The sequence below is a fragment of the Chenopodium album genome, chromosome 25 (assembly GCF_948465745.1).
Source record: "Chenopodium album chromosome 25, dcCheAlbu1.1, whole genome shotgun sequence".
In the NCBI taxonomy this organism is placed as follows: domain Eukaryota; kingdom Viridiplantae; phylum Streptophyta; class Magnoliopsida; order Caryophyllales; family Amaranthaceae; genus Chenopodium; species Chenopodium album.
The window spans coordinates 30733127-30760679 of record NC_137858.1 but is presented as its reverse complement, the minus strand read 5'-3'; the positions used below and the strand labels follow the sequence as shown (position 1 = coordinate 30760679).

Here is a 27553-nt window from a genome sequence, read left to right as displayed (position 1 = left end):
CGCTTCCCCATATTCCTTCTTTCCCACCTTTTTTTCCCTCTCTCTCAAACTCTCCATTTTCCTTACTCCAAAAAAAAAAAAAAAAAACACCAAAAATGGAAACCCACCATGAAAATAAACCCGAAATAACCAGAGCAAAAAAAGACCCACCACAACCCGAACCGGGTCGCAGAATCCGACCCATAAACACCACCACAACCCGACCCACAACCCGACCAAGACAACCACCACCGCAACCACCACTAGCCCGAGTCCCACTCACGAAACTCCTCAAAGTAACCTCCGTAGCAGGCGGAATCCAATTCGGGTGGGCCCTACAACTCTCACTCCTAACACCTTACGTTCAAGAGCTCGGAATCCCCCACGCTTTCGCAAGCATCATTTGGTTGTGTGGTCCTATTTCGGGGTTTTTTGTTCAGCCATTAGTCGGTCATCTTAGCGACCGCTCCACCAACCGGTTCGGACGTCGTCGCCCCTTTATATTTATCGGGGCGGTGTTGATCATTGTTGCCGTAACAATTGTGGGATTTTCTGCTGATATTGGGTATTTGATGGGTGATAAAGTGGATGCGAAAACCCGGAAACGCCCGATGGCGATTGTAGCGTTTGTTATCGGGTTTTGGTTGCTTGATGTTGCTAATAATACTACTCAAGGTCCTTGTAGAGCTCTTCTTGCTGATCTTACTGGTATTTTTTTTTTCTTAATTTCTCTGAATTTTGTATTTTTACTGTTGAATTTCTAGGGTTCTTGTTTGATTTTTAATTTAAATGAAAAAGAAGAAAAAACTGGAAAGTATGAGTGAGACGAATGTTGGTTTATGCTGTTTTGAGTGGCAGCATTTCATAGGGGAGAGAGGTGGCGGGGAACGTTGCTTTTTTCCGCCTTTTGCCTAATTTTTTTTTTTAAATATTCTTTTTATTTTGTGAAAAAAGAAAAAATCTTTATTATCGAATATGTTACTTTGTTTTTTTTGGTAGTTTTTAATATTCGAAAAAATTAGAAAAATACTATTGTTTAATTTTTTTTTTTTTTGAAGTTTTATAATTAATTGGGGCAATGCTTGATAATGCAATTATCAATTAACCTATACTAAAAGCGAATCTGAAGTGACACTTGTCACGATGTCATTAAAATTTTTCCCGCCTTTTTTTTTGCCAAATTTTAATGACTTTCATTATATATATCCTATAATAATACTTATTTCCATTTTGACAACACATATAATCCAATCATACTCAATTAATTTTTTTTTATTATTATTTTAACATATAGTATACATACTAGAAATCTTTTAGTTACAAATATACTAACATAGATTACAATTAAGATATTGAAATATATCATTATCCAAGATTATTATAATATTATCAATTTTTTTTCCTCCAACTTAAAATTTCTTTTCATTAAAAATAGAAAAAATTACTTTGGTAGCATACTTTGTATAAATCTTAAAATTGTACATAACGTTTATAAGAAAAAATAAACAAAGTCATTTTACTATATTATACTCCTCCGTTTTTTTTATAAGTTATAAGAGTAGTTGGATTTGCACATTTGTCGAGACACAACTTTGACCATCAATACCTTTAATTAGACACTACTATTTTGTTACATATATTTTTATTGGTTAAAATATTTTTGAATTAACACCATTCTTTTATAAAGTTTAATTATGACCGTGCATGGCACGGGACTTAACCTAGTGCTTAGGCTTAAAGGTTAATAATTTTGTTGATTATCTTTTAATTTTAAGTAAGAGATACTACTAGAGTATTAAGATCACTATCAAAAGGATTTGATTAGCTCTAATAGTTGGAAAGACTGTTTTGCCCCTTCAATTTGGATTTGTTAGTCAAATTGATGGTGACATGTGAATTATGTTTAATTTAATACTACGTTAGAATGAAGATAATTCTAAATTGGGATTATCTAGGCTTATGTAGTTTATGTTGTGTTTTAAGTTGATGGACTGATAGTGACAGATAATGTAACCCTTTTAAAATATCTAATTAATTAATTAATTAAAGTGAGGGTGTCTCACGGAGTCAAGGGTTTTTTTTTTATTTTTTTTTTATTTTTTATAATAGTGTGTCTTAGGAGAGGAAACACAAGAATTGTTATTAGATTTTTATTTCAACATGATTAGGTAGTTCGTAGCGAAACTTGATATATGGAATCAATTTTAGTCATTTTAGCTTATATAAAAGAACACAAAGTTTCATAAAAGAATCAGACCATGTAGAAATTAAGTTGATACAAGCATTATATTCAGATTTTTATTAGTAGTTGACTAAAAAAGAAAAAATACACTTTGTATATTTATAAATTTTCTTTTGTTTTTTGAGATGTTTATGTTTTTGGTATTTTGATATAAAAATAAAAGGTCTATTGGGGTTGGGGGTGGTGGTGGTTGGGGTTGGGGGGAGAGGAGGGGGAGGTTGGAGCCTAACTCAAGCTTAGGCATGATGAGGAAAATGAGGCATTCCTTAATCCAAGGAAATCGTTCTCTTTCACAAACCAAACAAAAGATAATGCTGGAAATAAATTTTTCCCTTAGCCAAACACATCCTAGTATAATAATATTGCTTATTCATAAGTGATTGGTTGTCTGGTTGAAGTATTTGATGCTTAATTATGTTTTAAGCTGGGATGTTCTCTTGGTAGAATTTGGTATAATGATGTTGCTAACTTGCCACCTGCATTCTGGTTTCATGCAAAAGTATTGATAAGCTTGAATCGAATTCCCTATCTTTTGTTTTAACATATTGTCCATTCTATCAATTATGTGGCTACCAGTAATACATGAGCTGAAGCAGGCTTACCTTTATCTTAATAAATAAAACAATGTAAGTAAGAGGCAAACCTGTAAGGTGATAAAGCGTGCCAACCTTCAAGATTCAAGGCATGTTGGCACAACATGTAGTCCAAAAACCCATTCATATTTGTTTGATTCACAAGTGAAGTTAACAAGATACATGGATGACCTTACTCTGTTATTCCTGGAGAGATGATGTCTCCCTTGCTTAACAAAGCTACTATTTGCATTCATACCCTTCCTTGAGTTGACCTTAGTTTGAAGAGCCTCGTTGATTATTTTCCAAATGAAGTACTTTTATTTTGGTGGGATCTCAAAGGCCCTTATCTTTTGAATTCTGCCACAATCTGCATTAACAAAGAGTTTAACTTGTTTAAAGATGACCAGGCATACCATGCCTTTAAATGGATAAGATCCTGTTTTAGAAGAAAGCCATTTGTAGTCTTCTTTCAGGCTATTAGAGTCATTTTAGTACTATAAGTCCACTTCTTTTAGGCTAGGGTACCATTTTCTAAATTTAAAAACCAGAGTTGGAACCGGCGATGACCAGGTCCCAATTTTGAGGTTTGGAATGCTACCACCGGGACTGGTTTCGGTTCCAGACTCTGTGGGTCCTCATCGGTTCTGGGTTTGGAATTGGGTACCTAATGTTTTTGCTAACCCTTAATATTACTGTATTATCTTGGGTTGGAGAAAACCTTAGCACACCCCTCAAACAGCTCTCTCCAACTAGAATAATTTTGTTGCTCTTTCCAAGATCTCTGATGCTACAATGCTTTACCTGCATGACATTACGTATTAATCTTGTACTTATCTGAACTAGAACTTATATGAACTTATTGGTCCAAATTTTGTATCATCTGAAAATTTTACATAAACTTTACTATGTATACTAATTGACCTGAATTAGTAAATACGTGAAAAAAAAGGTGAAGAGAACACAAAGCCTTAGTTAGTAGAGCTCAATTTATCAATAAATTACCTTGATAAAGTAATGAACTATTGTGAGCCATGTTCAAAAGTTGCAATTTCTGCTGTGCAAATATGCTGATAATTTGAGCTCTGCTACTGCTGCATAATCTTAGGATTTAAAGAAACACGCATAGGGGGGCTCATGGTTTATTCTAATAAATTGAAACATAGACCGAAAACAACCTATGGCTTGAACATCTCTAATGTATTTTTCAAGCCAAAAAAGCAATTGTGTCTTGCAAACTTAAGTTCATTTTTTTTTGCAAAAATTATAACCTCAGCTAAGAGTAAAAAAATGATACAAAACAAATTTCTTCCACAATTCCAAAGAGTCAGTGTCCCTGAACAGTTTACAATTTTTTCTGGTGATTACAAGATATAACTTTCTTCTTGTCATAATGATGATTGATCCAGGTTCTTGATGCAGAACAGTCAACATTATCTGGTAAGATTGTCTAGGATTAAATGAGAAACTTGAAAAATTAGAGTGAGACCAATAGTTGTTGCAAAATGTAGTGGTTATCTGACCTGCTACTTAGTATAAAAAATCGGTACAAAGTGTAAAAATTTGGGAACTGTTTATTTAAGTTATATTTTTGGTTTTCTTCTGTTCACTCAATTTATATTGCGGCCGCCCTCTATATAGGATAATTAAGTGGCTGTAGGATTTATAATTTGCTTATTGAAAGTTTTGATTGTTTACTTTTCTACTGATCAACTAGATGTAGATGTCATCATAAATATGTGTAGATGCTAATATTATCTTGTATTATTGTTTCTTGTATTAGGAAAGGATCATAGAAGAAACAGAGTGGCAAATGCATACTACTCTTTGTTTATGGCTATTGGCAATGTCCTTGGGTTTGCTACTGGCTCATACACTAGTTGGTTCACTATTTTTCCATTCACACTAACTTATGCTTGCAGTGAAAGTTGTGCCAATCTGAAGTCAGCTTTCCTCATTGATATTATTTTTATTGTAATAACGACATATATAAGTATCACGGCTGCCCACGAAGTTCCATTGATTGTCAGGAGTGAAGGTACCAACGTGGCTGAAGGATCTCAGCCATCTAGCCATGAACAAGAGGCCTTCTTTTGGGAGCTATTTGGAACTTTCAGATATCTTCCTGGATCAGTTTGGTTAATCCTTTCAGTTACCGCACTGACTTGGGTTGGGTGGTTTCCCTTCCTTCTCTTTGACACTGACTGGATGGGTCGTGAGGTTTATGGTGGTGATCCAGATGAAGGTAAACTTTACCATCAAGGAGTTAGTACAGGAGCTCTTGGCCTGATGTTGCAGTCAGTCATTCTGGGTATAACTTCAGTATTGATGGAAAAGCTCTGCAGGAAGTTGGGTTCTGGAATTTTATGGGGCGTATCAAACATAGTTATGTCCTTGTGCTTTGTTGCAATGCTTGTTATAGCATTTGTAGTGAGCAAAGTAGATTCCATTGGTTCTGTGGGTCCCCCAAATGGTGCTGTTATTGCTGCAGTGATTGTTTTCACGATTCTGGGTATGCCATTGGCGGTAAGTTACTTTACATGTGTATATGTGAGTTAGTGTGTGCACATTATGTTCAGAAAAAAAGCATAATTACAATTTGTCAGCTGGTTTATTCCTAACTATTGTATGAAAAAAATTAGGGTTTTATAGGATGATTTTGGGAATTAGGAGAAAATAAGGGATACTGTTTTGGGGAAAACTATGGGCAACTTTGCAGATAAATTACTTAATTTGTCCTACGCAGTTTAAGAACTTGGATTTTCTTGTTGGTGAACATATGCTTCTGCGACAATTGTGTGGAGTGGTGGCATCAAATTGTAACAATTAGGGGGTGTTTGGTTTGGGGTCTTCAAGAATTGTTTAGGAAACACTGCCTTTGCTTCCCCCCCCTGCGGGGAATCCTCACCCCAAAACTCCTCAATACCCAACCATGTTTGAGTCACCTGCATTATACCTCACTATTGCTTGAACCCTCCTTCCCAAAGTACCACCCTACTGCTTATAACACACCTCCCTCCTTAGGCTAAAACCATCATATCCACTGCAAAAAGTACACCGACCTCAATGCAACCCCAACCATCGCGAATACCTCCAATGCCTTGAAATATACGCTAATCATCCTTGAAAATCATCCCATCCCACCCACTGCGAAAAGGCAAAAACCACCCAACCAATTTAAATACAAATCCAATCACCTCGATAACCAATACTCCTCAAAATCAATCCAAACTAACTTATAAACCACCTCACCTATCACAAAACTACAACCCCACCCACCTTAAATCCCCAACCCCAACCCCAACCCCTACAGACATCTACCTAACCACTGGACCTAAGACAAGGAAAGAGAGATAAATTTGTCTTGAACAAAATATTTAAGGAGTTCCGGTGGAAAAGAGAGAAGGGTAGCGCAAAAGAAGTGGTAGTGTAGATTGGAATGGTGGTGGTTGTTTATGGAAGGGTCGTAGTGGAAGACTTGGTGATTGGTTAGAGTTTCCCTTTCTTATTTTACAAGAAACATGTGAAGCTTAGAGATTTTCCACTCCATTGTCCTTGTATCGGCAATCTTTATTATACAATTTGATATACATTGCAGTGTATTACTGGTTATCATAATTGCTCTTTTGTACAATATTAGCAAATTTTGCTCATGCGCAAAATTTTTGCTCATTTCGCTTAATTTTTATACTTGCTTTATGAGAAAGTTTGTAAGTAATGGGAAATGAAAGCAAAACCGAATTGTTCATCTGTGCAAATGAGAAAAATTGATTTGCTCATGAGGGCAAAGAGGCAAAATTGATTTGCTCATGTCGGCAATTGGGCAAAATTGATTTCATGTCGGCAAATGAGCAAAATAGCAAAATTGGATTTGCTCATGTGGGTCATCTGGGCAATGAGCAAGTCATCTTGTGCAGAACTGGTGAAGATGTTGTATCTCTTTCCTCTTCAAAAAACAGAACACCCCCCTTAGGATGTTATACAAAGATCGCAAAAGAACATATACGGCGGAAAGGCTCAAAGAATAAGATAAACTAGGGAGGAAGAAAAGGTAGGTAGAAGAATGGAGCAATGTTGGGGCTGGGTACTTTTCCGTGAATATTAGGATATGTTTGTATTTGCAATGACCTGACCGTGACTATGCTGTTGAACTAGTTTAGATTGATCTTAGCCAGTAACTCGATGTTATGTTTTCCTCTAGATTGCAGATCACTTATAGTATGATTGATTTGGCCTCAGAAAGGATGTGCATTAATTTGATGCAATTTGTGCCATTTGATTGCAGGTGACTTATAGTGTTCCATATGCGCTAATTTCCTCCAGGATTGAGTCTCTGGGGCTTGGCCAGGGTAAATATTGTAGAATATTTTCTCGTCTATGTCTGTACAATGACTTCATAAAGTAATAATTCCCTTTTGCAGGATTATCAATGGGTGTACTAAATCTTGCAATAGTGATCCCTCAGGTCAGTTTCTATGCCTTATTCTTTTATTAGTCGTATTTATTTGACTTCAGAGGCTATAGAGTTTTCATTGTTGATTGGGAAAAAAAAATCATTATATTTACGATATGATTATTTGAGTATAGTAAACACAATAAGCTCATGATCAGCTCCCAAAGCTTATAACATTTACTCTAAATGTTTCACTTTACTTCCTTTGCGAGCCTTTCTATCAAACTGGATGGCTTTTAAGTTTGAACTGTAGACATTATTAGTTTGTACTAGGTCCAAGCAAGCGAGGGCCAAGGCTTACACTTAACTTTGATACACTAATCTATAACCATCGTTGGACCTAATGTTAGAATGGATAGTGCAACTTATCCAAGTCTTGGCAGGCTATTGCAATGAGCTTGACTAGATTTGACCTAGCATTCTTTGGAAGAGAGTGGTATTAATAAAACTTATGTAACTGTCATAAATTATTGGCGCAATTGATAATTTAAGTTGATCTCTATACTCACCACCATTATTAGATCACACATATTTTAACTTTATGATTGTAACACTCTTAAATTTTGCATGAAGTTCCTTGAAAACTATGAGAAAGTTATATGGCCTAATATTTTGTTTAGATCCTTCATTTTAAACTCCATAGTCAACATTTCAATATGTAATGGAAGAGTAATGAAATAACTATCAATAACTATCCAAGTCTTATGATGAAGGAATCTGATAGGCGGTAGCACACCTATCAAAAATCCACTAACCTTAACTCATCCTTCTAATTATGTAGTAAGGTAAGTCAAGGTCAATCCCATGGAGATGGTGAGCTACTATGAATTATGATATATAATTAGTGAGTTAATAAAAGTAGGATTGAAATTAAACTACTGAAGTAAGAAAATCAAATTATAAAAACATCTAGAATTAAGTATTACCACTAGCATAATTATTGCAAGACAAATTCTTCTCCCAACATTAAAGTAAATGTCTCTTTTTGCCATTGTAGTTCCTATTTTTAGCTACTCCAATCGCTAAAAGTCTTCACAAAAATACTAGTGATGAAGTCTTTGCCCATTATGATATATCAGTTGACGTGCACTCAAGAGCAATGAACATGATTCTTTTGAAGACTTTTATGAATTAACAACTCCACTTGACTTTTATGAAATAACACTTCCACCTCCACCCAAAACTAAATATCACTTTATAATTTACATAGTCTCCGCGAAAGGATGTACTCTTTATAGCCAAGTAGTCAAGTACATTTAGGGATGGCAATCCAGTCCGGATCCGACCCTACTCTGCCTGATCCGAGGTAAAAAAATCCGCTCCGAGTCCGAGAAAAAAGTAATCCGAGTTCAACTCTGTTAAAATAATCCGACTCCGAGTCGGAGGAGGGTCGGAGTCAGATCCTACAAAAAATCCGAGAAAATAATCCGACTCAGTCGGAGTCTCGGAGTCCAATGTTAGAGTCGGATTTAGCCTCCCTTCCTGTAGGGTCGGAGTCGGATTTGGATTTAACATAATCCGCTCTGTGTCCGACCCGTTGCCATCCCTAAGTACATTCACCTTTAGGTCTAGTGAAGGCTACTGAAATTAAAATCTCAAGGTTTTCATAGATTATGGCTAGTCTTCATAACTAGAGCTGCCAGAAGCTGACCCGACCCGAAAAATTTACCCAAACCCGATTATTAACCTACTTGTTTGAATCCCCTGATATGACCCGACCTAAAACCAAACTTAGACCCAAGTTAACCCAAGTACTTGAAACCCGAACCCGAACATGAATTGACTTGGAGATGACCAGTGTTGAATATAACCCGTAAATTATTGACCTTAATCGAACCCAATCTGAACAAAGATACACCCAAACCTTTTTTATCCCGTCAAAATCCGAATTTAACCCGACTTGTTATGAACTGACCCGAATCCAACCCGACGTCTTACTAGCCTGATCCGAATTTAACCCAACTAACCCGACCTGAAATTTAAATAAGGGCAGAGCTAAGAGCTAAGAGCTAAGAGGGGCTGCTAGAGGCCCGCCCCCATGTAGCCCATACCCGTGCCCTTATTTTTATTAATTGGCCCCTGCAAGTTTTTAAATTCTGGTGGCTTAGTGGTAAGTGGGTTTACAATAACTCTCCTTGGTCTGTGGTTCGATCCTACCAAGTGACGTTAGTAGATCTTTCATTTTATTTTCTATACTAAACTTCTTCAACTCTTCTATGAGTGATCTATCTTTTCAATTCTTCAATCTTCTACTTCTACTCAATCGGGTAATTTTTAATTTTATTTTATAAATTACCACATTTAATGTATAAAAATTCAAATTACCGCCTTTATTTAGGGCTGGCAATCGGATCAGGTCGGGTCGGGTTCGTGTTCGGGTCAGTTGATTTCGGGTTAGCTAACCCCCAACCCGAACCTGATCCATTTAACTTTTCGGGTTGAGAACCCCAACCCGAACCTGATATTTTCGGGTTCGGGTCAACCCGAAAGTAACCTGATTTTTTTTTAAAATTTTATTTTTAATTTTTAAAATCAGGTTTTGACCTGAAAATTACTTGAAATTAACTGGGTTCAGGTCAAGTAATTTGGTTCGACTTGATTTTTTGTTTGGGAAACAAATTGATATTTTCATCCTACCTAATAATTTCAAACTGATATTCTACAGCAAAACACCGAAATAAAGCCGTAAATATAAAGAAACTAGCCTAATTAACGATTACATCCAACATACCAAAAATCCAAAATAAAGTCTACTGAAATTCAAATTAGAATTCGAAATAAAAAAAAAATTTGATGAAGATTTGAGGATCTGAAGCTTTGAAGGAGAAGAAAAGAGGAACGTGTATACTGTATACTCGTCACTCTTGGTCTCGTGGAGCGGTGGAGGAGCTGAAGAACTGATGATGTGAGAAATTTGATGAAGATGTAAGGAATTGAGGATGTTTGAGAAATCAGAAATGAGGATGAGAGAGAAACGGCTGCAATATGAAAAGTATCACAATATGAGGATTTTAGGGTTTAGTTTTATTAGGTAGCTTGCTTTGGGCTTGGGCTTAAGTGACTTATTTCGTTTTCTTTTTTTTTTTTTTTTTTTTGGGTTAAATGGGTCGTTTTCGGGTTGAAATTTTCAACCTTAACCTAACCCATTTAATTTTTAGGTCGGGTTCGTGTCGACCCATTTAAGTTTTCGGGTCGAAAATCTCAACCCTAACCCGTTATTTTCAGGTCGGGTTCGGGTCGGGTTTTCGGGTCGAGTCAGCTTTTGCCAGCCCTACCTTTATTCTATAAAAATTCAAATTTTTACTTTTTGTCTAATTGTTTAGTAATAATTTGTCTGTAGATCACCTTGTTTTTTATGATATGATTATAGTATAATCATTAAAAAAAAAAAACTCTTAATTTTTAAAGTGAGTGGTTGACAGCCAACAAGTGGATGTACACCAATTTTATACATAGGAAAATCGATTGCCAATAATTTTAACATGTAATCTATTATTGGCATATTTTTTAATATGAAAAATCATAAATTGTGATTTAGAAAAAAAAAATTGTTATAATCCATCACCCTAAAATCTTGGCTCCGCTCCTGGTTACTAACCCGATTCGAAATCAACACGACTTGTTATTGACCCGACCCAAATTCTACCCAAATTATTCCTGTCCCATTCAAATGTACTACAATTCATATGTAAAAAAAAATTGTATGAAAATTTATGAATACTACTACTTTTTGGATGCATGTGCATTCTTTATTTCAAATTTACATTACAATTTACGAATACTACTACTTTTTAGGTGTAAGTTCATTCTATATTTCAATTTAGTAATTATGATTTACGAATACTACTACTTTTTAGGTTCAAATTCATTCTATATTTCAATTAAGTAATTCCATTTAACTATATAAGCTCCTTTTATTGGTCTTTTTTTTTTTTTTTTTAATTTAATTTTATTATTCATTTGCCTATTTAATCTTATTTAAAACGTTTTAAATAATGCCAGTCAAAAGTTAAAAAAATTTATAAATAATGCCATTAAAAATAACGTTAATTCAGATATGAACTTATTAAAAAAATAACAGTTTCCCTAAAAAAAAAAAAAAAAAAAAAATAACAGTTTAGATAATTTCATATAAAATAAGTTTAGAAAAAAAGTTTAGATAATTTTAAATTGACTTGAATCGAACTCGACTTAAACCCGAGAATGACCTGACTTGGAAATTTGGAAATGACCCGACCTAATTATAACCAGCAAATTATCGACTTGAACCGAACTTGACTCGAATCCGAGAATGACCCAAACTCGTTCTAACCCGTTAAAACCCGAATTAAACCCAACTTATTATTCACCCGACCTTTTATTGACCCAACCCAAACCCGACCCAAACCCGATAAGATGTATGACCCTACGTGACTCGACTAAGCATGACCCAACCCAAACTCGACCCGCATAGGTTACGACATTAACCCGAATCAACCCGACCCACACTAACCCGACCCAAACCCGACTCGTTCACCCAAATTGACAACTCTATTCACAACCATATAGGTGAGTCCAAAAATGCGTCTCAAATAGTATAAGGACTCATTAAGAGTTTTAAACTCAACCTCACAGAAATACAACGGTGGACACGAACTAGGACAAGTGTAATGCGTTACATGGCCTTAAGTCTAATTCCCCTCGATGATTTTTCAACTTGTTTTCAAAGGATCCGCCGTAGGACTATGTGTGGATATAATTAATCGCTAAATTAATTATGTCTAATTTAAGGAGGGTTAAATAAAGTGAAAGGAGAAGAGAAGACATAGGAGAAGGGATTGAGAAAAATATTATAGGTTGTTTCCAACATGTTCCGTTAATTGTCTTTTCTTTATTTAGCTTATAAGTTACTATAAAATGTCTTGATGTAGATGTAGAATTTAATTCTTTCATTTGTAATTCACATCAAAAGTTTAGTTTAAGAAAAGTTTATTTTCTTACAATTATTATTTCCTTCATAGTGGTTAATTGTCTATCTCAAAATTTTATTTATCTCTATGAGGTATCGGTTTCATATTATATAGTAGAAGCCACATTTCCGCTGCGAGAGCTCTAATATCCGCCAAGTTCATTTCGGACCTCACAAAGTCCAATGCAATCACTCCATTCTTGTGCAATTGTCTCAATCCTTTTTGTCTTATACGAATATGTTTCTTCTTACCATTGTAGTTGTTATTGTTAGCTTACTCCAGAAACTGGAGATGAAGTTTTCCACACATTGGTATGTCGGCTAGGAGATTCCTAAGCCACTTCGCTTCATGATCTACCAACTCAAGAGCAATTAATTTAGATTCCATGGTGGAGTAAGCTAGATATGGTTGTTTTGAGGACTTCCATGAAATAGCACCTCCACCTAAAACAAAAACATACCCACTAGTAGAAGAACCTTCATCATTATTAATTACCCAATTAGCATCACAGTAGCCTTCTAAACCATAAGGAAAACGATTAAAATGCAAATATACCTCCATGGTACCCTTAAGATACCTAAGTAACCCATGAAGATACTCACCACATAGGCAATGTTCGGTCGTGCACAGTTTATCAAACTAAATAGAGTACAAACAAGAATCCAATTAATTTCTTTAACTGGCACGATTATTTATTATATCATCATACACCGGAGAACGTTGAAGTATATTAATGTCGTTGCTGTTGAAGGTAATACTTAGAAAGAAAAAACAATAATAACATGAAGTAAATAAGATAAGGAAAACATCATAATATTCTTCAACGTTAAATAAATCAACATACAAACCCTTTAAATAGTAATCCAAAATAACAAACCACTACTACGTTACTACCTATAAGATAGGAATGTGATTCCACTAACTCCTAATTTTACTCAACTAAATAAAACATGCATTTGACTAGTAAACAAACTGACCCACTAATTACCACTAACAACTTTGACTCTCTAACTTAACGGAGCAAGCAACCTAATACTCCTAAAAATACTCATTAAACTATTGGCCTAACTTCTTAAATAATAACTTAGTGATTTTTTTGAATCAATCACACAACACTCCCCCTTGATTCAAAATCACACGTAATTAATGAAAGTTGCTGCTAACTTCAACGACTTGCGACAATGGACCTGAACATGTAACCACACACTTGAATTTAGATGAGCCTGCTCTCTTCCTCAACCTTTTGAGCTATGTTGTTTTGTTCACCACGACCTTGCTCGTCTCTTTGTTTATCCCAACGGTCTTCTTTATGCCCATACCTCCTGCAATAGTAGCATCGAACACTACTCATAGATGAACGACCATGACCACCACTTTCTTCACGACCTCGACCGTAACCACGACCACCACTTTCTTCATGACCTCGACCGTAACCACGACCACTTCCATCACGACCTCGACTACCCACACCGCGACCACGACCTTCATCAAGAGATTGCCAACCATCCGACAATTTTCCTTTAACTTGAAAGGCTTTCTCTTCAACACTTTCATCAGCACACTTATCCATCCTCTCTTCATGAGCCATCAAAGAGCTCATTAACTCATCAAATGTATAAGTTGATATGTCATTAGACTCTAAAAGTACAGTCACAATATGCTTATAATCACTGTTCAAACTCCTTAATACCTTGCCCACTGTTGTCTCATTTGAGAAATTATCACCATATATTTTCATCTGACTAATAATTGAGGACTACTTTGGACAAATAATCTTGAATAGATTCTTTCTTTGTCATTGTTAAACTCTTAAATTAGTACGAAGAGTTTGTAATTTTACAGCAATTACCTTTTTATCACCAAAAAAAACTTTTGTTTGATGATCTCCCATGCTTGCTTGGACGTTGACGCAACGGAAATTCGTGGAAAAATCTCATCATCCAATGCCGATTGGATATACAATAGAGCCTTTGCATCCTTCTTACGATTTTCCCGCAATTGTTGATCGGGAATAGCCGGTGCCGGGTTCGGCTCACCGTAACCATTCTCCACCAAGTCCCATAACTCTTGCGATTTAAACAATGTCTTCATCTTGAGACTCCATAGGTGATAATTCTCACCCTTGAATATTGGGATCAAGGGTTGCGACGACAAATTCATACCATTAAGTGACATAGTTACACTAACTGTGTATAGTACTCAAACGACTCACAACAATTGTTTGCTTCTCTCACGACTGCTTTTAATAAGGCCTAGGATTGAACCATCGGCTCGGATACCATGTTGAAGCTAATACTTTGAAAGAGAAAACAATAACATGAAGCAAATAAGATAAGGAAAACATCATAATATTCTTCTACGTCAAATAAATCAACATACAAAACCCTTTAAATAGTAATCCAAAATAATAAACCACAACTACGTTACTACCTATAAGATAGGAATGTGATTCCACTAATCCGTAATTATACTCAACTAAATAAAACATGCATTTGACTAGTAAACAAACTGACCCACTAATTACCACTAACAACTTTGACTCTCTAACCTAATACTCCTTTTAATACTCATTCAGCTATGCCTAACTTCTTAAATAATAACTATCAGATTTTTTTGAATCAATCAAACAACAGTTGCATGATCTAAGCGTTCCAAAGAAGGCGTGCCAAATTCATAAATTCCGGGAAGCAATTGCTTCTAAAATAACAGTCGCCGTTTTAGGTCTTCATTGATACATTCCTTTCCATCCAGCTGGACAATTTTTCTATACCCAATATTTGCAATAACTGCTTCCCCTTCTCTAAGAAGGTGTTGGATATCTTCCAATGTTGGCTCGCGAAGGTACTTGCAATTGAGCAATTACTCCTTCGACAAACTGTCCAAGACATTCTCTAGTAGTGCTTTCACCGAGCTTAAACATCTACTTGAAGAGCTGAACAACCATAAGCTAACATACGTATGGCTGCTGTGTGGGGTGAAGCACCAAGATGCATGGTAGCCGAAAGATTTAGGGAATATTTTCCTTGATTTATCATTTAGATGACAATCGTATATATACAAAGATATGATTATAGGCTAAACTATTGCCAACTTAAAGTAGATTATTACCAAGCTATTTAACACCTTTGACTAACAACAATGTATACGACAACTATAAGGAGATAGATTAGGGGACTAATCATCTCCTTTGACTATTCCACAATATATACTATATATGTTGTTGGAAGTAGTAGTTAGTTGCACTTAGAGTGTTGAGAATGCGAAGGAAAAGGGGTATGCGCATTCGAAACCTCTTTCGAAACGCGGTTTCATCGTATACCGGTTGGTCACTAAAGTAATCTGCAACTAAATTGTTGGGAGCTCCTTCATGGTTTCCCGGCACAATTTTCCTTCGTTTTCTTTGACATTATTGTTTATGTTGTTGTACTCAATTGTTTACAGATATAAGTACTGCATTTTGCATTACTTGTAATAGATGACTCTCGTTGATAAAATTCATGACCATGTGATCATAGGTTTCATTAGTTGAAATTCATATTATATTTGTTACCAAACAATATTTGAGATAGAAGGTTGTTGGTTTTTTTGTCTAAGGGAAATAGAATCTTATGAATTTTATAGATAAAAATAAGATAAGTTTACTAAAAAGATAAGGTTTTTGATAAGGATATGTGGTCATAAAACAAGGGATGTCAGAAGATAGGGTTTTGGTTAGATGTAATGTTATTAGGAGCAATCTTATGAATTTTCTAGATAAAAATAGGATAAGACTTCTGTTAAAGATATGTTGTCATAAAACAAAGGATGTCAGAAAATAGGATTTTGGTTAAATGTGATGTTATTGGGAGCAATCTTATAAATTATCACAATAATATAAAATAACTTTAACAGACTTAACTAAATTTAGTACAAATAAACGTCATTTTAATACATAGAAATTACACTCATATTAAAATGGTACATTGACAATAATTCTAGTTACAATGACTATAACAATACTAACAATAATAGTAAAACATTCGACTCATACTGTAAATAGTAATAATAATCAGATAAATTAAATCAAATCGAAAATCTACTACTGAATTCATCTCTAAGTTCCTTATACATTTCTAATTCAACTTCATCAAGAACGGGTTTCTGTATTAACCTTTCTAACATTCTAAACTTCATAGCCTCGTCCTTTTGTCTTTTTTTTCTTCATCTTGTGCTTTTTTTAGTTCATCTCTTTCCTTCAACTCATCGAGAAGTCACCCACCCAAATCATTCAACTTATTACCAACTTCGTTAAAAATTTGTATTTAACGATTCAAGATTTACAGTTGAAGATGAAGTAGTAGATGCTTTACCTTTCATCTTTGTTTGTTTATGCCACTAGGTCTTTTAGCTCTTCCCCCAACCTCAATTAGGTTGTGATCTTTTACTGCTTTCCCAACTTTCGGTTGATGTTTGTTGGCCAACAGGTAACGTATTCGATTGATCTTTGGCCAATGAAGGATCCCATTTCAGATATTTTCTCAAAGTTTCAACACATTGCAAGAAACAAAATATCTTACCGTTAGTTGCGTAATAATCATTGTGAGCAAATTTCTCCAAATTTTGCTCGGACTCACCACTAACCTTGGTTTGATAATGATAGCCATATGCATTTACCCATTTACCACAATGTAAATTGATAAAATCCCATCAATTCTGCATAGATTTAATGTTTTTTACCTTTAATTCATCGGGGTTTTCTATTCTAGACTTTTCGTAATGATAATGGATTTCAACCCATAACCCACTTTTCTTTGTCTTGGTTCCTCTCTCTACGTCACCTCTTGCATTTATGTAGGCCGATACAAGTGCTTTGTCTTCGGCTATGCCCCATGATTGGTTTTTCCTTTGCCCGGTGGTGTTGACGTTTTGTTCGGAAACAATTTCGACATCATCGTCAATGTCTTCTACATATGCATTTACCCATTTACCCATTTACCACAATGTAAATTGATAAAATCCCATCAATTCTGCATATATTTAATGTTTTTTACCTTTAATTCATCGGGGTTTTCTATTCTAGACTTTTCGTAATGATAATGGATTTCAACCCATAACTCACTTTTCTTTGTCTTGGTTCCTCTCTCTACGTCACCTCCTGCATTTATGTAGGCCGATACAAGTGCTTTGTCTTCGTCTATGCCCCATGATTGGTTTTTCCTTTGCCCGGTGGTGTTGACGTTTTGTTCGGAAACAATTTCGACATCATCGTCAATGTCTTCTAGATGTCGCGCCCCCACTAATTGTTTCACATGTTCATCACCACTCCCCTGGAGTGAAATGTTCTGAGTGAAATGTTCAAAAATGGGAAAAATCGACATATTACCGTGGGATGACGATCTACTTTGAGGAAAAAGGAAAGAAGGTTAAAATTGTGGAATATTATTAACATTTATTGGTCTTGATTGACTACTATATGTTATGGACTGACTTAGTAACTTCTGATTTAAGGACTAATTAGGATATACGGAGTAAAAGCTTGATAATTTAGATTAATAATGGCAGAATTTGGATACAAAAGGATAGATTAATAGCTTAAGGCTATCACTCTCTTGATAACTTTAGGTTATCACTCTCCTAGTAATTTGAGGTTACTACTCTCAACATTTTTCCTCACAATTCACATGCTTTACTCCATATACTATCTCTATTTATACTAAGGTCAAGGACCACTAACCTAAGAATACTAAACTTCCTAAATTGCCCTTCATAATGTTGGTCTATTACATTACCGGCCCCCTAAACTTGCACCTTGTCCTCAAGGTGGATAATAATCAAATGTTATAGCTTGGCATCGGTTGAAGGTCATCCAGCCCCCACTCAAGGCGTTCAAAACACTGCTAAACTTGCAGATTGTGTTGTAAATTTTTGGGGTAGCAGGTTGTGGGTGATGTAGGATGAAAAATTGAAGAAGAATTTTGGCCTAAACAATTGGGTTTATAGATTGGTGGAGCAATAATGGTAGTTGTAAATTTTGAAAGCTTGGGTTGGATAAATGGAATTACATCTAGTGGATACAAAAGTGGGCTTTAAGCTAGTTGGCCAGAAGAATGCAATCCCTCTTTTCCAGTTTCACACTACTCTAGCAGCTGAATGTATTTAGTGTTGTCCACCTTTTGGCTTTTTACTATCTTGCCCTTAATGATAATTTCTGATCTTAGCTTCCTCCCCAAGCCAAAGTGTGACTCAGCAAGTCTTATCCCCTTCCCCATCTCTTCAGCCCCTATGTCCAGAAACCCCCGTACTTCACCACCGTCACCGGCCAAAAAGGGCGAACTATTGCCGGTGTTTTCATGCGTAGATTTAGATTAATAATGACAAAATTTGGATACAAATGGATAGATTAATAGCTTAAGGCTATCACTCTCTTGATAACTTTAGGTTATTACTCTCCTAGTAACTTGAGGTTACTACTCTTTAACATCTTTCCTCACAATTCACATGCTTTCTTACTCCATATACTATCTTTATTTATACTAAGGTCAAGGACCACTAACCTAAGAATACTAAACTTCCTAAATTGCCCTTCATAATGTTGGTCTATTACACTATACCATTGAAAGCAGCTTGAAACTGAGGGTTCAATAAATTTGGATTAAAAGGAGGATTGTTTTGATTATATTGAAAGTTTGGATTATTTGGAAAATTTATATTATTCCCGTAATTTGAATTATTACGATCCATAGTGAAGAGTATTTGAAATTGAAAGTGAAATGAAGACAAAAAATTTGTGTTTGAGTGATATTAGATTTTTTCCACAAATACTTCCTCCGTTTTTTATTAGTTGACGTGCTTCATTTTGGCGCGTATATTAAGAAAGAAAGCAAGAGATGTACAAAATACTACTCCCTCCGTTTTTAAATACTTGTTCCATTTCTCCATGCGTGGAGTTACAGGAGAAATTGGAGAAAGTAATAAAATATGGAGGTAGTGGGGTAGTTAGAAAATAAAAAATTGTAAAAAGAAAAATTAGGGGAAGAATAGGAGGGGAGAGAGTACTATGTTGGGTCCACTAAGTGTGAGAAATTAATTAGATATTGTAAAAGCAATCTAAAAAAGGAAATGGAGCAAGTATTTAAAAACGGCCGGAAAAGAAAAGTGGAGCAAGTATTTAAAAATGGAGGGAGGAACATTCTCTCATTAGTCCACACCTCCTGAATTCTTGATCTGATAATTGCAAAATACCAAAAAAATAAAAGACCTCACTCTCTCTCCTCTTATTACTTCACAAATTGAATAGACAAAAATAAAATTAAACAAGAAAATAAAATACTCCATGCTTAACAACATCAACAATGGCGGTCATTTACATTAATACATATATATAAATTGAATAGACAAAAATAAAATCAAACAAATTTTTAATGTAAAGACCCATTTACATAGGAGAGGGAAAAAAAGATTAAAGGAAAGCTCAATGCTTAACAATGGCGGCCATCCTTATTCAAGCAACTTTTTATCTCAAAAATTTTCAAGTAATTATATGAAATTGAAACTTTTTGTCACTGATATTTTTCTCCATTAATCTTCATCACGGGCGACTTCAATAATGGATGACGAGGGTGGAGATCGAAAATTTAAGATGGGTTTGTAAGCGCAACTGAAAAATTGTTTCCATTTATGTGTAGTTTGAGGGCAATGATGTTATGTAGATGACTAGCTCTAGTAGTTCTTCAATTGATAATGGTGTTTGATTATTTTGGAAAAGAAAAATAAAATGAACTAGTGACAGAATCTAGAGGAGAGAGACCGAGCATAGAGGAGAGATTGAAGGTCTGTGCTAATTTCATTCTAGCACAGGAGAGAGGAAAGAGAGTGGAGTCTTTTTTTAGAGGAGAAAGAGTGTGGGTAATGTTGTCATTTAACAATACAAAACTTACCTAAAATAGAAACACGTCAACTAAAAAGAAATTACCCAAAAATAAATACGTGTCAACTAAAAAAACGAACGGAGAAAGTATGAGATTAATGGTGAAAAATGCAAAAAATAAAAGTGTGAAAATATGGAAAAATTATACTCATTTTATAGAGAAAATTTTTTTATGACCGTTGGTGCTTTTTGTTTTCTCAAATAAGTCACCGTTTACAAGTTATAGCCATTTAACATTTTAAAGTCACAAAAAAAATTTCACCATTTACATTTTGACAAGTGCATTTTGGCCATTTCCGCCTTCCATGCTATTTTTGCTTTTTTTTTTCCCTCTCTTAATATGTTTGTTTTTTTGTTCCAATTTTGGCTCGTGGGATGAGGCATCTTCTCCTTTCCATAGAAAAGATTTGCTCTTATCCTATCAGTAAAAGGATCCTGTTATAAATTCCCACATCCATGAGGAAAAGAGCAAAAGGATGTAAAAGGAGAGCTAAAAGGATTAAAATCCTCATTGTTATTGGTGCTCTAAGCAAATTTGTTATAAATAAAAAATATTTGGTAACAAGACTTCGATAAAGAGTAGGATCCTCAAAAGAAGCACTAAAAGTAACACTAACCTATTTTGTGTAATTAGAATCTTGGATTTAAAAAGCGCGCCTAGGCGCGCCTCGCTGGGAAATGGGCTTTAGCTAGGCGAGGCTCAGTCACCTACGGAAGGCGCGCGCCTCAAGCGCCTTTGGTAAGGTGCGCCTTTGCGCCTCAGGGGAAATAACTAAGATTTTAGTTATAAATTGAAGAATGATGGACATTTTTTTATATTCAGACTACCTTAGCTTTACATATACCATTATTTAATTAATAATGAATTTTTTTAATTGGTATTAAGTACAATCAAAGTAAAAAATAATTTAAAATAAATATCTAAATACATGCGCCTTGCATACAAAAGGCGCGCGCCTTCGCCTTGCGCCTCGTGCCTAGGCTGCAAGGACCATTTGCGCCTTGCGCCTTTTAAAACTAAGATGGGAATAGGGGATGGCTTACAAGATGACATCATCGCACAGTTAATTATCACTTCGGCATATCTTTGCAGTGTAAGATACATACCTCCCTTTTGCCGTGTTGCCTCAATATCAAGGAAATAAAGTACCAGATCTTTCATAGCAAACTCCGAGCTTAGAAGTGCCATCCCCTTTCTTAAGGACATTATTAGCAAAGACATAAAAATAGAAGGTTACTGGTGGTACCGTCTCACTTAGACCACAAACCCAAGTAATAAGGCTAATTTAGATGTCTACTTAATCAAATTTATTCTAAGATCAAAATAGTTGTCATAATTAGAACACGTAAATGCTAGTTTGAAACCAGGGAAGGGGAAAGGGGTGGTTTTGTTGTTGGGTGGGGGGGGGGGGATGAGTGGTGGTTTTCTGTGGGGGGGGGGGGGGGGGTGAGGGGTGGTTTTCATGGGTGGGGGTGGTCTTAGGGGAAGGGGGGCCGGTTTTTTCCGGCGGTGTGGGTGGGGACCGGCGAGTCGTAGGGTTGCCGAGAGAGTAAGGGGTGGTGGCATTGTGGTTAGGGTTGGGGGTGGGCCGGGTTTTTATTTTTTATTTTTTTATAGTTTTTAAATTTTTTATTTTATTTTTAACATTTTTAACCAATCACAAAGTGACACGTTGCATCTTAACCTATCACAATTGTTTATCAATAGTTTAGGGACCAATAGAAGAAGATGTCCTATAAAGGTGGGATTATTAGATAATAATCCAAAGGTGGGATTAATAGAATCTATTTTCCTATTTAATAAAAATATTTTACGATGTACTTTTTTTGATATTATAGTCATTTATCACGCTTGTCGACGCATAACTTTAACCATAAATAACTTCAAATATCTTTAAGTAAAAGTTATAAAATTTAAATATTATACTTCCTCCGTTCTTTTATTATTGCACCACTTGCCTTTTTAGGAAGTTTTACAAATATTGTATCATTTTCTCTTTAGGAATTTTTTTTTTTGAGTTCACAGTACAAATACCCAACATACCCTTGCTTTTTCACACTTAATTTTTAGTTTATCAATTTGTCACATGGGCAATTTTGTATTTTTACCTCTCTCTTACTCTTTTCCACTATCAAAATATTTGTACCCAACCCCATGAATATATTATTTTTTACATATAACTCATTAAAGACAGTCAATGGAGGGGATGTGAATATTGTAAAAGTCAAAGTAGAAGTAAATAAGAACGGAAGAAGTAATTGTTAGCTTATATTGTTTTTACACGAAGGGAAAACGAATATTTCCGCTGCAACATTATCTGTGATCTTTCCTAACAAAAAGGTCATTCAAGTTGGTAGCATAAATCTGGGTCGACCATAGCTCCTTTTCATTGTGGGTAGAAGGAGTTTTCTTCTTGCCTAGGATGGGAACAATATGGTCTCAATACCTTATGCGAACGTGTGTGAATTTTAAAAAGTTTCGTCCATATAGAGTAAGGATGATGTAATAGATTAACACTATGGAGGGCAATTTGGGAAACTTAGTACCTTTAGGTTAGTAGTCACTTGACCTTAGTATAAATAGGGATAGTATATGCAGTAGGAGTGGAGGTGAATTGTGATGAAAAATGTGAGAGTAGTAACCTCAAGTTACTAGGAGAGTGATAACCTAAAGTTATCAAGAGAGTGATAGCCTTAAGCTATTAATATATCCTTTTGTATCCAAATTCTGCCATTATCAATCTAAATTATCAAGCTTTTATATCTTAATTAGTCCTTAAATCAGAAAGTACCAAGTCAGTCCATAACACTTGGTATCAGAGCGGTGGTCCTGCGGCCGCCGGTACCGGAAACCACCACTCCCTACTATCATTTAAAAAAAAAAAAGGAAAAAGAAGAGAGCAGACAGTCATGGAAGCTTACATATCGCAACGGTTGTCAGCCATAGAAGAGATACTCGCCACCCTCAAAACTCAGGTGGCAACCCTCCAAGAAAAATTGCAACTGCAAGATGACAACCTTACTCGCGTGGTGTCGGCAGCCATTAAGGCAGCCATGGAAGAGGAACGTAAGAAGCGTGGAGAGGAGTTCCTTAGGGGAGTGGTGAAGGCCGCGGTGGTGGCGAAAAGAAAGAGGATTGAGCGCGAAGAGGAGTCCCTTAGGGTGGTGAAGGCCGCGGTCGTCAAAGCTATGGCGGTGGAAAGAAAGAGGGCCGAGGAGATTCCCCGCGGCCCAGAAGCCGTGGAAGAGAGTAGCTTTGTCGCACTAGAAGCTGAGAAGAAGAGTGCGGAAGACGTCGAGGACAGCGTCATTCAACCTGAGGGCAGGAAAGCGAGTCAAAACCCGTCGTCTGTCAACCTCGAGGAAGAGCAAAGCCAAGATGGAGGTGGAAAGGGGGCGCGAACTCCGACGAGCCAAATACATGAGGGTCATGAAGGTGAACACCATGGACTGACCAGGGACGGGGAAGGCAACCACTGGATGCATCGAGATTTCGTGAAATTGGGAGATTTTGGAGATGGGTTTAAGGGTGGAGGTCCGGGTGGAGTCAACAGCGAATTTGGCAGCGAAGCTCGTGCAGTTTGAGTGGATTTTAGTACCGTGCAAAGGGCTGAAGTTGATGTGTTTGTTGATGGTGGGATAGGAGGAATTTTCGAGAAGTGTGGTGCTGATTGCAGTGGGTCCGGTGGTGGTCCTAGACCTATGGCCGGAAGAGGTGAGCTGAGTTGTGGTGGTCGGCACAAAGGGGAGGAATCCGGCGCAAGGGGTGGCGATTTCTCAGATGGTTTTACCGGCGGCGGGTGTTTGGCCGGAGGTGGAGCAGGAGTAAGGTTTCAAAGGGAGTGGTTAGACTGGGTAATTTCTGGTTTCTTGAATTGTGTAAAAGGAGCAGCTTTTGGCAGAGAGTTGACTGGAATTTTCTTTGGCTTGTTGAGGAAGCCAATTTTGAAAAGTGCAAGTAAGGGTATTGTAGTAATATACCTTGAAGATGTTGCAAGGGGATTCAACTAGGCATGTGATTCAAACAAAATAGATGGCCAGCAGGCCCATCACACCAAATATAGTGGGGTCCAGAGGTTAAAGGGGCTTGCTCATATTTTCAGTGTTAAGAAAGAAAGGCAAACAAATGGGCTTAGTAACTTTAGGCCTATTTTTCTTTCTCCTATTTTCATTGCCCAACTCACCACTCCACTTTACATGAAGCCTGCTCTTTCCACTCTCAAAAGTCAATATCCTCCTTCATCAACTTTGAGAGACAATTGCTTTCGTCGAGAATCGAGTGCGAATTATTATCCACCTTGAGGACAAGGTGAAAGTTAGGGGGCTGGTGATGTAATAGATTAACACTATGGAGGGCAATTTGGGAAACTTAGTACCTTTAGGGTAGTAGTCACTTGACCTTAGTATAAATAGGGATAGTATATGCAGTAGGAGTGGAGGTGAATTGTGATGAAAAATGTGAGAGTAGTAACCTCAAGTTACTAGGAGAGTGATAACCTAAAGTTATCAAGAGAGTGATAGCCTTAAGCTATTAATCTATCCTTTTGTATCCAAATTCTGCCATTATCAATCTAAATTATCAAGCTTTTATATCTTAATTAGTCCTTAAATCAGAAAGTACCAAGTCAGTCCATAACAGATGATGGAGATATGGTTCTTGATATTCGAAACTACAAGAGCTCGATGGAAGGTGTTTTTTGAGTCCGACATAATGGTTGACGGTGGAGAGGTTGTGGCAGAACTATGGCTAGGGCGCGTTGAAGAGAGGAGAGGATACTTTTGCCCTAGAACTTGTGATATATACTCTTGATCATGGCCTCCATCTCTATCTATCGTTGATCTTTTCTCTTATTCTTATACTGATAGTCTGATACTGATTAGGGAGGTTTCTTGTTACGCCACTGTCTACATTTGGTGATTGAGTTTTTTAGGGGACAACTTGGTATCTTGGTCATTCAAGTGACAACATACTATTTCTTTTTCTAGTGCTGAGGTCGAGTATTGGGTGATTGCAAATGTTGTTTCTGCATCGTGTTGGATTTCTTCTTTTGGAATTACATTATACGATTTTGCAAGAGTTTAATTGCTTGCCTTTCCATTAGAATTCATAGTGTATATATACACGGTTACAAGGGAATAATTAGGCTAAGATTTTGGAAACTAACTAGCTATGAGTTAGGAACTAAATATATACACGGTTATAAGGGAATAATTAGGCTAAGATTATGGAAACGGACTAACATTGCAGATAAACTAATGGAAAATCATTTGCATTGGTTTAGGCATGTAAAGTGGGACCATGGAGGGGTTAAACGAGGGAGAGGGAGACCCAAAATGACTTGGTTTGAAGGAAAGAAAGATATGAAGTATATGGATTTGCATGATGAAGCATTGGATTGTAAGGAGTGGAGGAGGAAGATTTATGTCGATGACTACACGGATTAATCAAATTTGGTTCATGTAGCCGACCCCATATATGGGATTAAAGCTTTGATTGATTGATTCACATGGCGACAAATAATGATTTTACCGTTTGACATAATGTAGCACTAAGAACCACGATGGTTAGAAGTGAGACCAAGATAGACACAAGGAGTAGACCTTTCTTGCAATTTGTGGATAGAAGTGGAGGGAAAGAAAGGAAAACATAGACAACCAAAGATGTGCTAATTCGAAGTACTTTGGTTAAGATGGTGTTTAGAAGATATGTTGCTAGTTCTAGAGCGTGATGCCAAAATGTAGACAGTGGCATGGAGGCGTGATATTATCTTATCATGGTAACAATTGCAGGAATAGAAATGTTTTCATCAAAATTAAATATTTTGATATTGTCTTTCCTTCTCTATACTTATTTATCTATAAATGTTTTGCATGTCATATCAAACAAGTAGTGTGATCATAGAACTTGTAGCCCTTAGACCTTTCAGGGCATCCAAAAAAGCAGTTGTACTTTTTTTCGAGGAAAGAAGTAGTAGCAGAGGTTTGTGAGACAAATCTCTGCTATCTAACAATTATTAAAAAACAGTGAAGGTACAAGGAAGAGAGAGAAAGAAAGAGAGATGGGAAGAGTGAAAAAAGGTGGCGTGGATCCACTTTTTTTTTTTATTATTTCCAAACCATTCACATGCAAAAAGGACAAAAAAAAAAAAAAAAAAAAAGAAAAGAGGGGACCACTACTACTGAGAGTGTATTATGTAATTTTGTACCACTGAGAGTGTATTTTATACCAACCTATCAGTGGTATTATTTGACAGCCCAATGAAACGTCTTTAAAAGTGCAGCGAAATGACCTTTTACTCCTGTGAGGCATACCAAAAGCGGCTCACTGTGAGCTGTTTGAATGCCGCCTCCTATCCATTGAGCCTTGCTTAAGTTGAACAACTTCAAATGTGTAATTTCCTTACAATGGGTAATCCATTTTCATACAGGATTTTAGAAGTATCCTTGACTCTATTGTCATAGAGGTTTTAGTTTTGATTGTGCCTTCCAGGGTCATTGGTTAATGCAATAAAATTAAAATAAAATAAAATAAATAAAATAAATAAATAAAAACAAAAAACAACCTTGTATATGAAATGCTGTGTTGATGCATGTTTATAATTTTTTTGGACCATTTTATTATTTTCTTTTTAAACTCTTCGATGTTTTAGAGATTCTTATTGCTTCTGTTGACATTTTAGATTTTTACTCCATTGGCTAATTACAACAGGAGATATTGCTGTATTATAATTAAATTATGTAGCTCTTGTCAAAAATTCATGAGAAATTTGTTTTTTCCTTGAGAATCCATGATAAACAAAGAATGCACAAACTGTCTTAATAAATGCTCTGATGAATATGCAGGTGATTGTATCATTGGGAAGTGGGCCATGGGATCAACTGTTCGGTGGGGGAAACTCACCATCCATAGCTGTAGCAGGAGTTGCTGCCTTTGCAAGTGGACTCATGGCAATTTTGATTCTGCCTCGGTCTAGAACCGAGAAAACCAGAGTTCGAGTGATGCATGTATGAGGTATTTCTGTGGTTTGATTTTGTATAGCTATTCATGCATACAGCATAAGAATGGCAATCTGTGAATCTTGAGATTTGTACATAGTGATACCTCCATTTATTTAATAAAATGAAATTGTTCCACTCAAAACTGGTTCAGCTCTTACCAATTACCACTACAATATCTGATTGGGTTTACATTATTTACTATTTTACTGTATTCTGTGTCTATAGGGAATGAAAACAATTCTTTCTTAAATCCAAGTATGATTAAATACAGATATACAGAAATGTAGTTTTTCATACAGAAATTTTCTGAAGATTGCAGATTGCATATTATACTTTCACCTTGAGGACACAAAAGTTCAAATTGGAATTATTTATAAATGTTTTAGCTAATTACTTAAAAGTATTCATAAAGTTCTAAAAATTATGTAAGACTCATGTTTACAGTACATTTGC

General features: G+C 36.0%; 1 protein-coding gene across 1 annotated transcript; it reads left to right on the top strand.

Annotated features, from left to right (window-relative positions):
• Nucleotides 1–27242, top strand: LOC145613324 (sucrose transport protein SUC4-like). Its single transcript, XM_081668409.1, has 5 exons — nucleotides 1–687; nucleotides 4577–5319; nucleotides 7079–7142; nucleotides 7215–7258; nucleotides 26945–27242. The coding sequence occupies exons 1-5, from the start codon at nucleotides 96–98 to the stop codon at nucleotides 27110–27112; spliced, it is 1611 nt and encodes a 536-aa protein (XP_081524535.1). The 5' UTR covers nucleotides 1–95; the 3' UTR covers nucleotides 27113–27242.
• The last annotated feature ends 311 nt before the right edge of the window (nucleotides 27243–27553 follow it).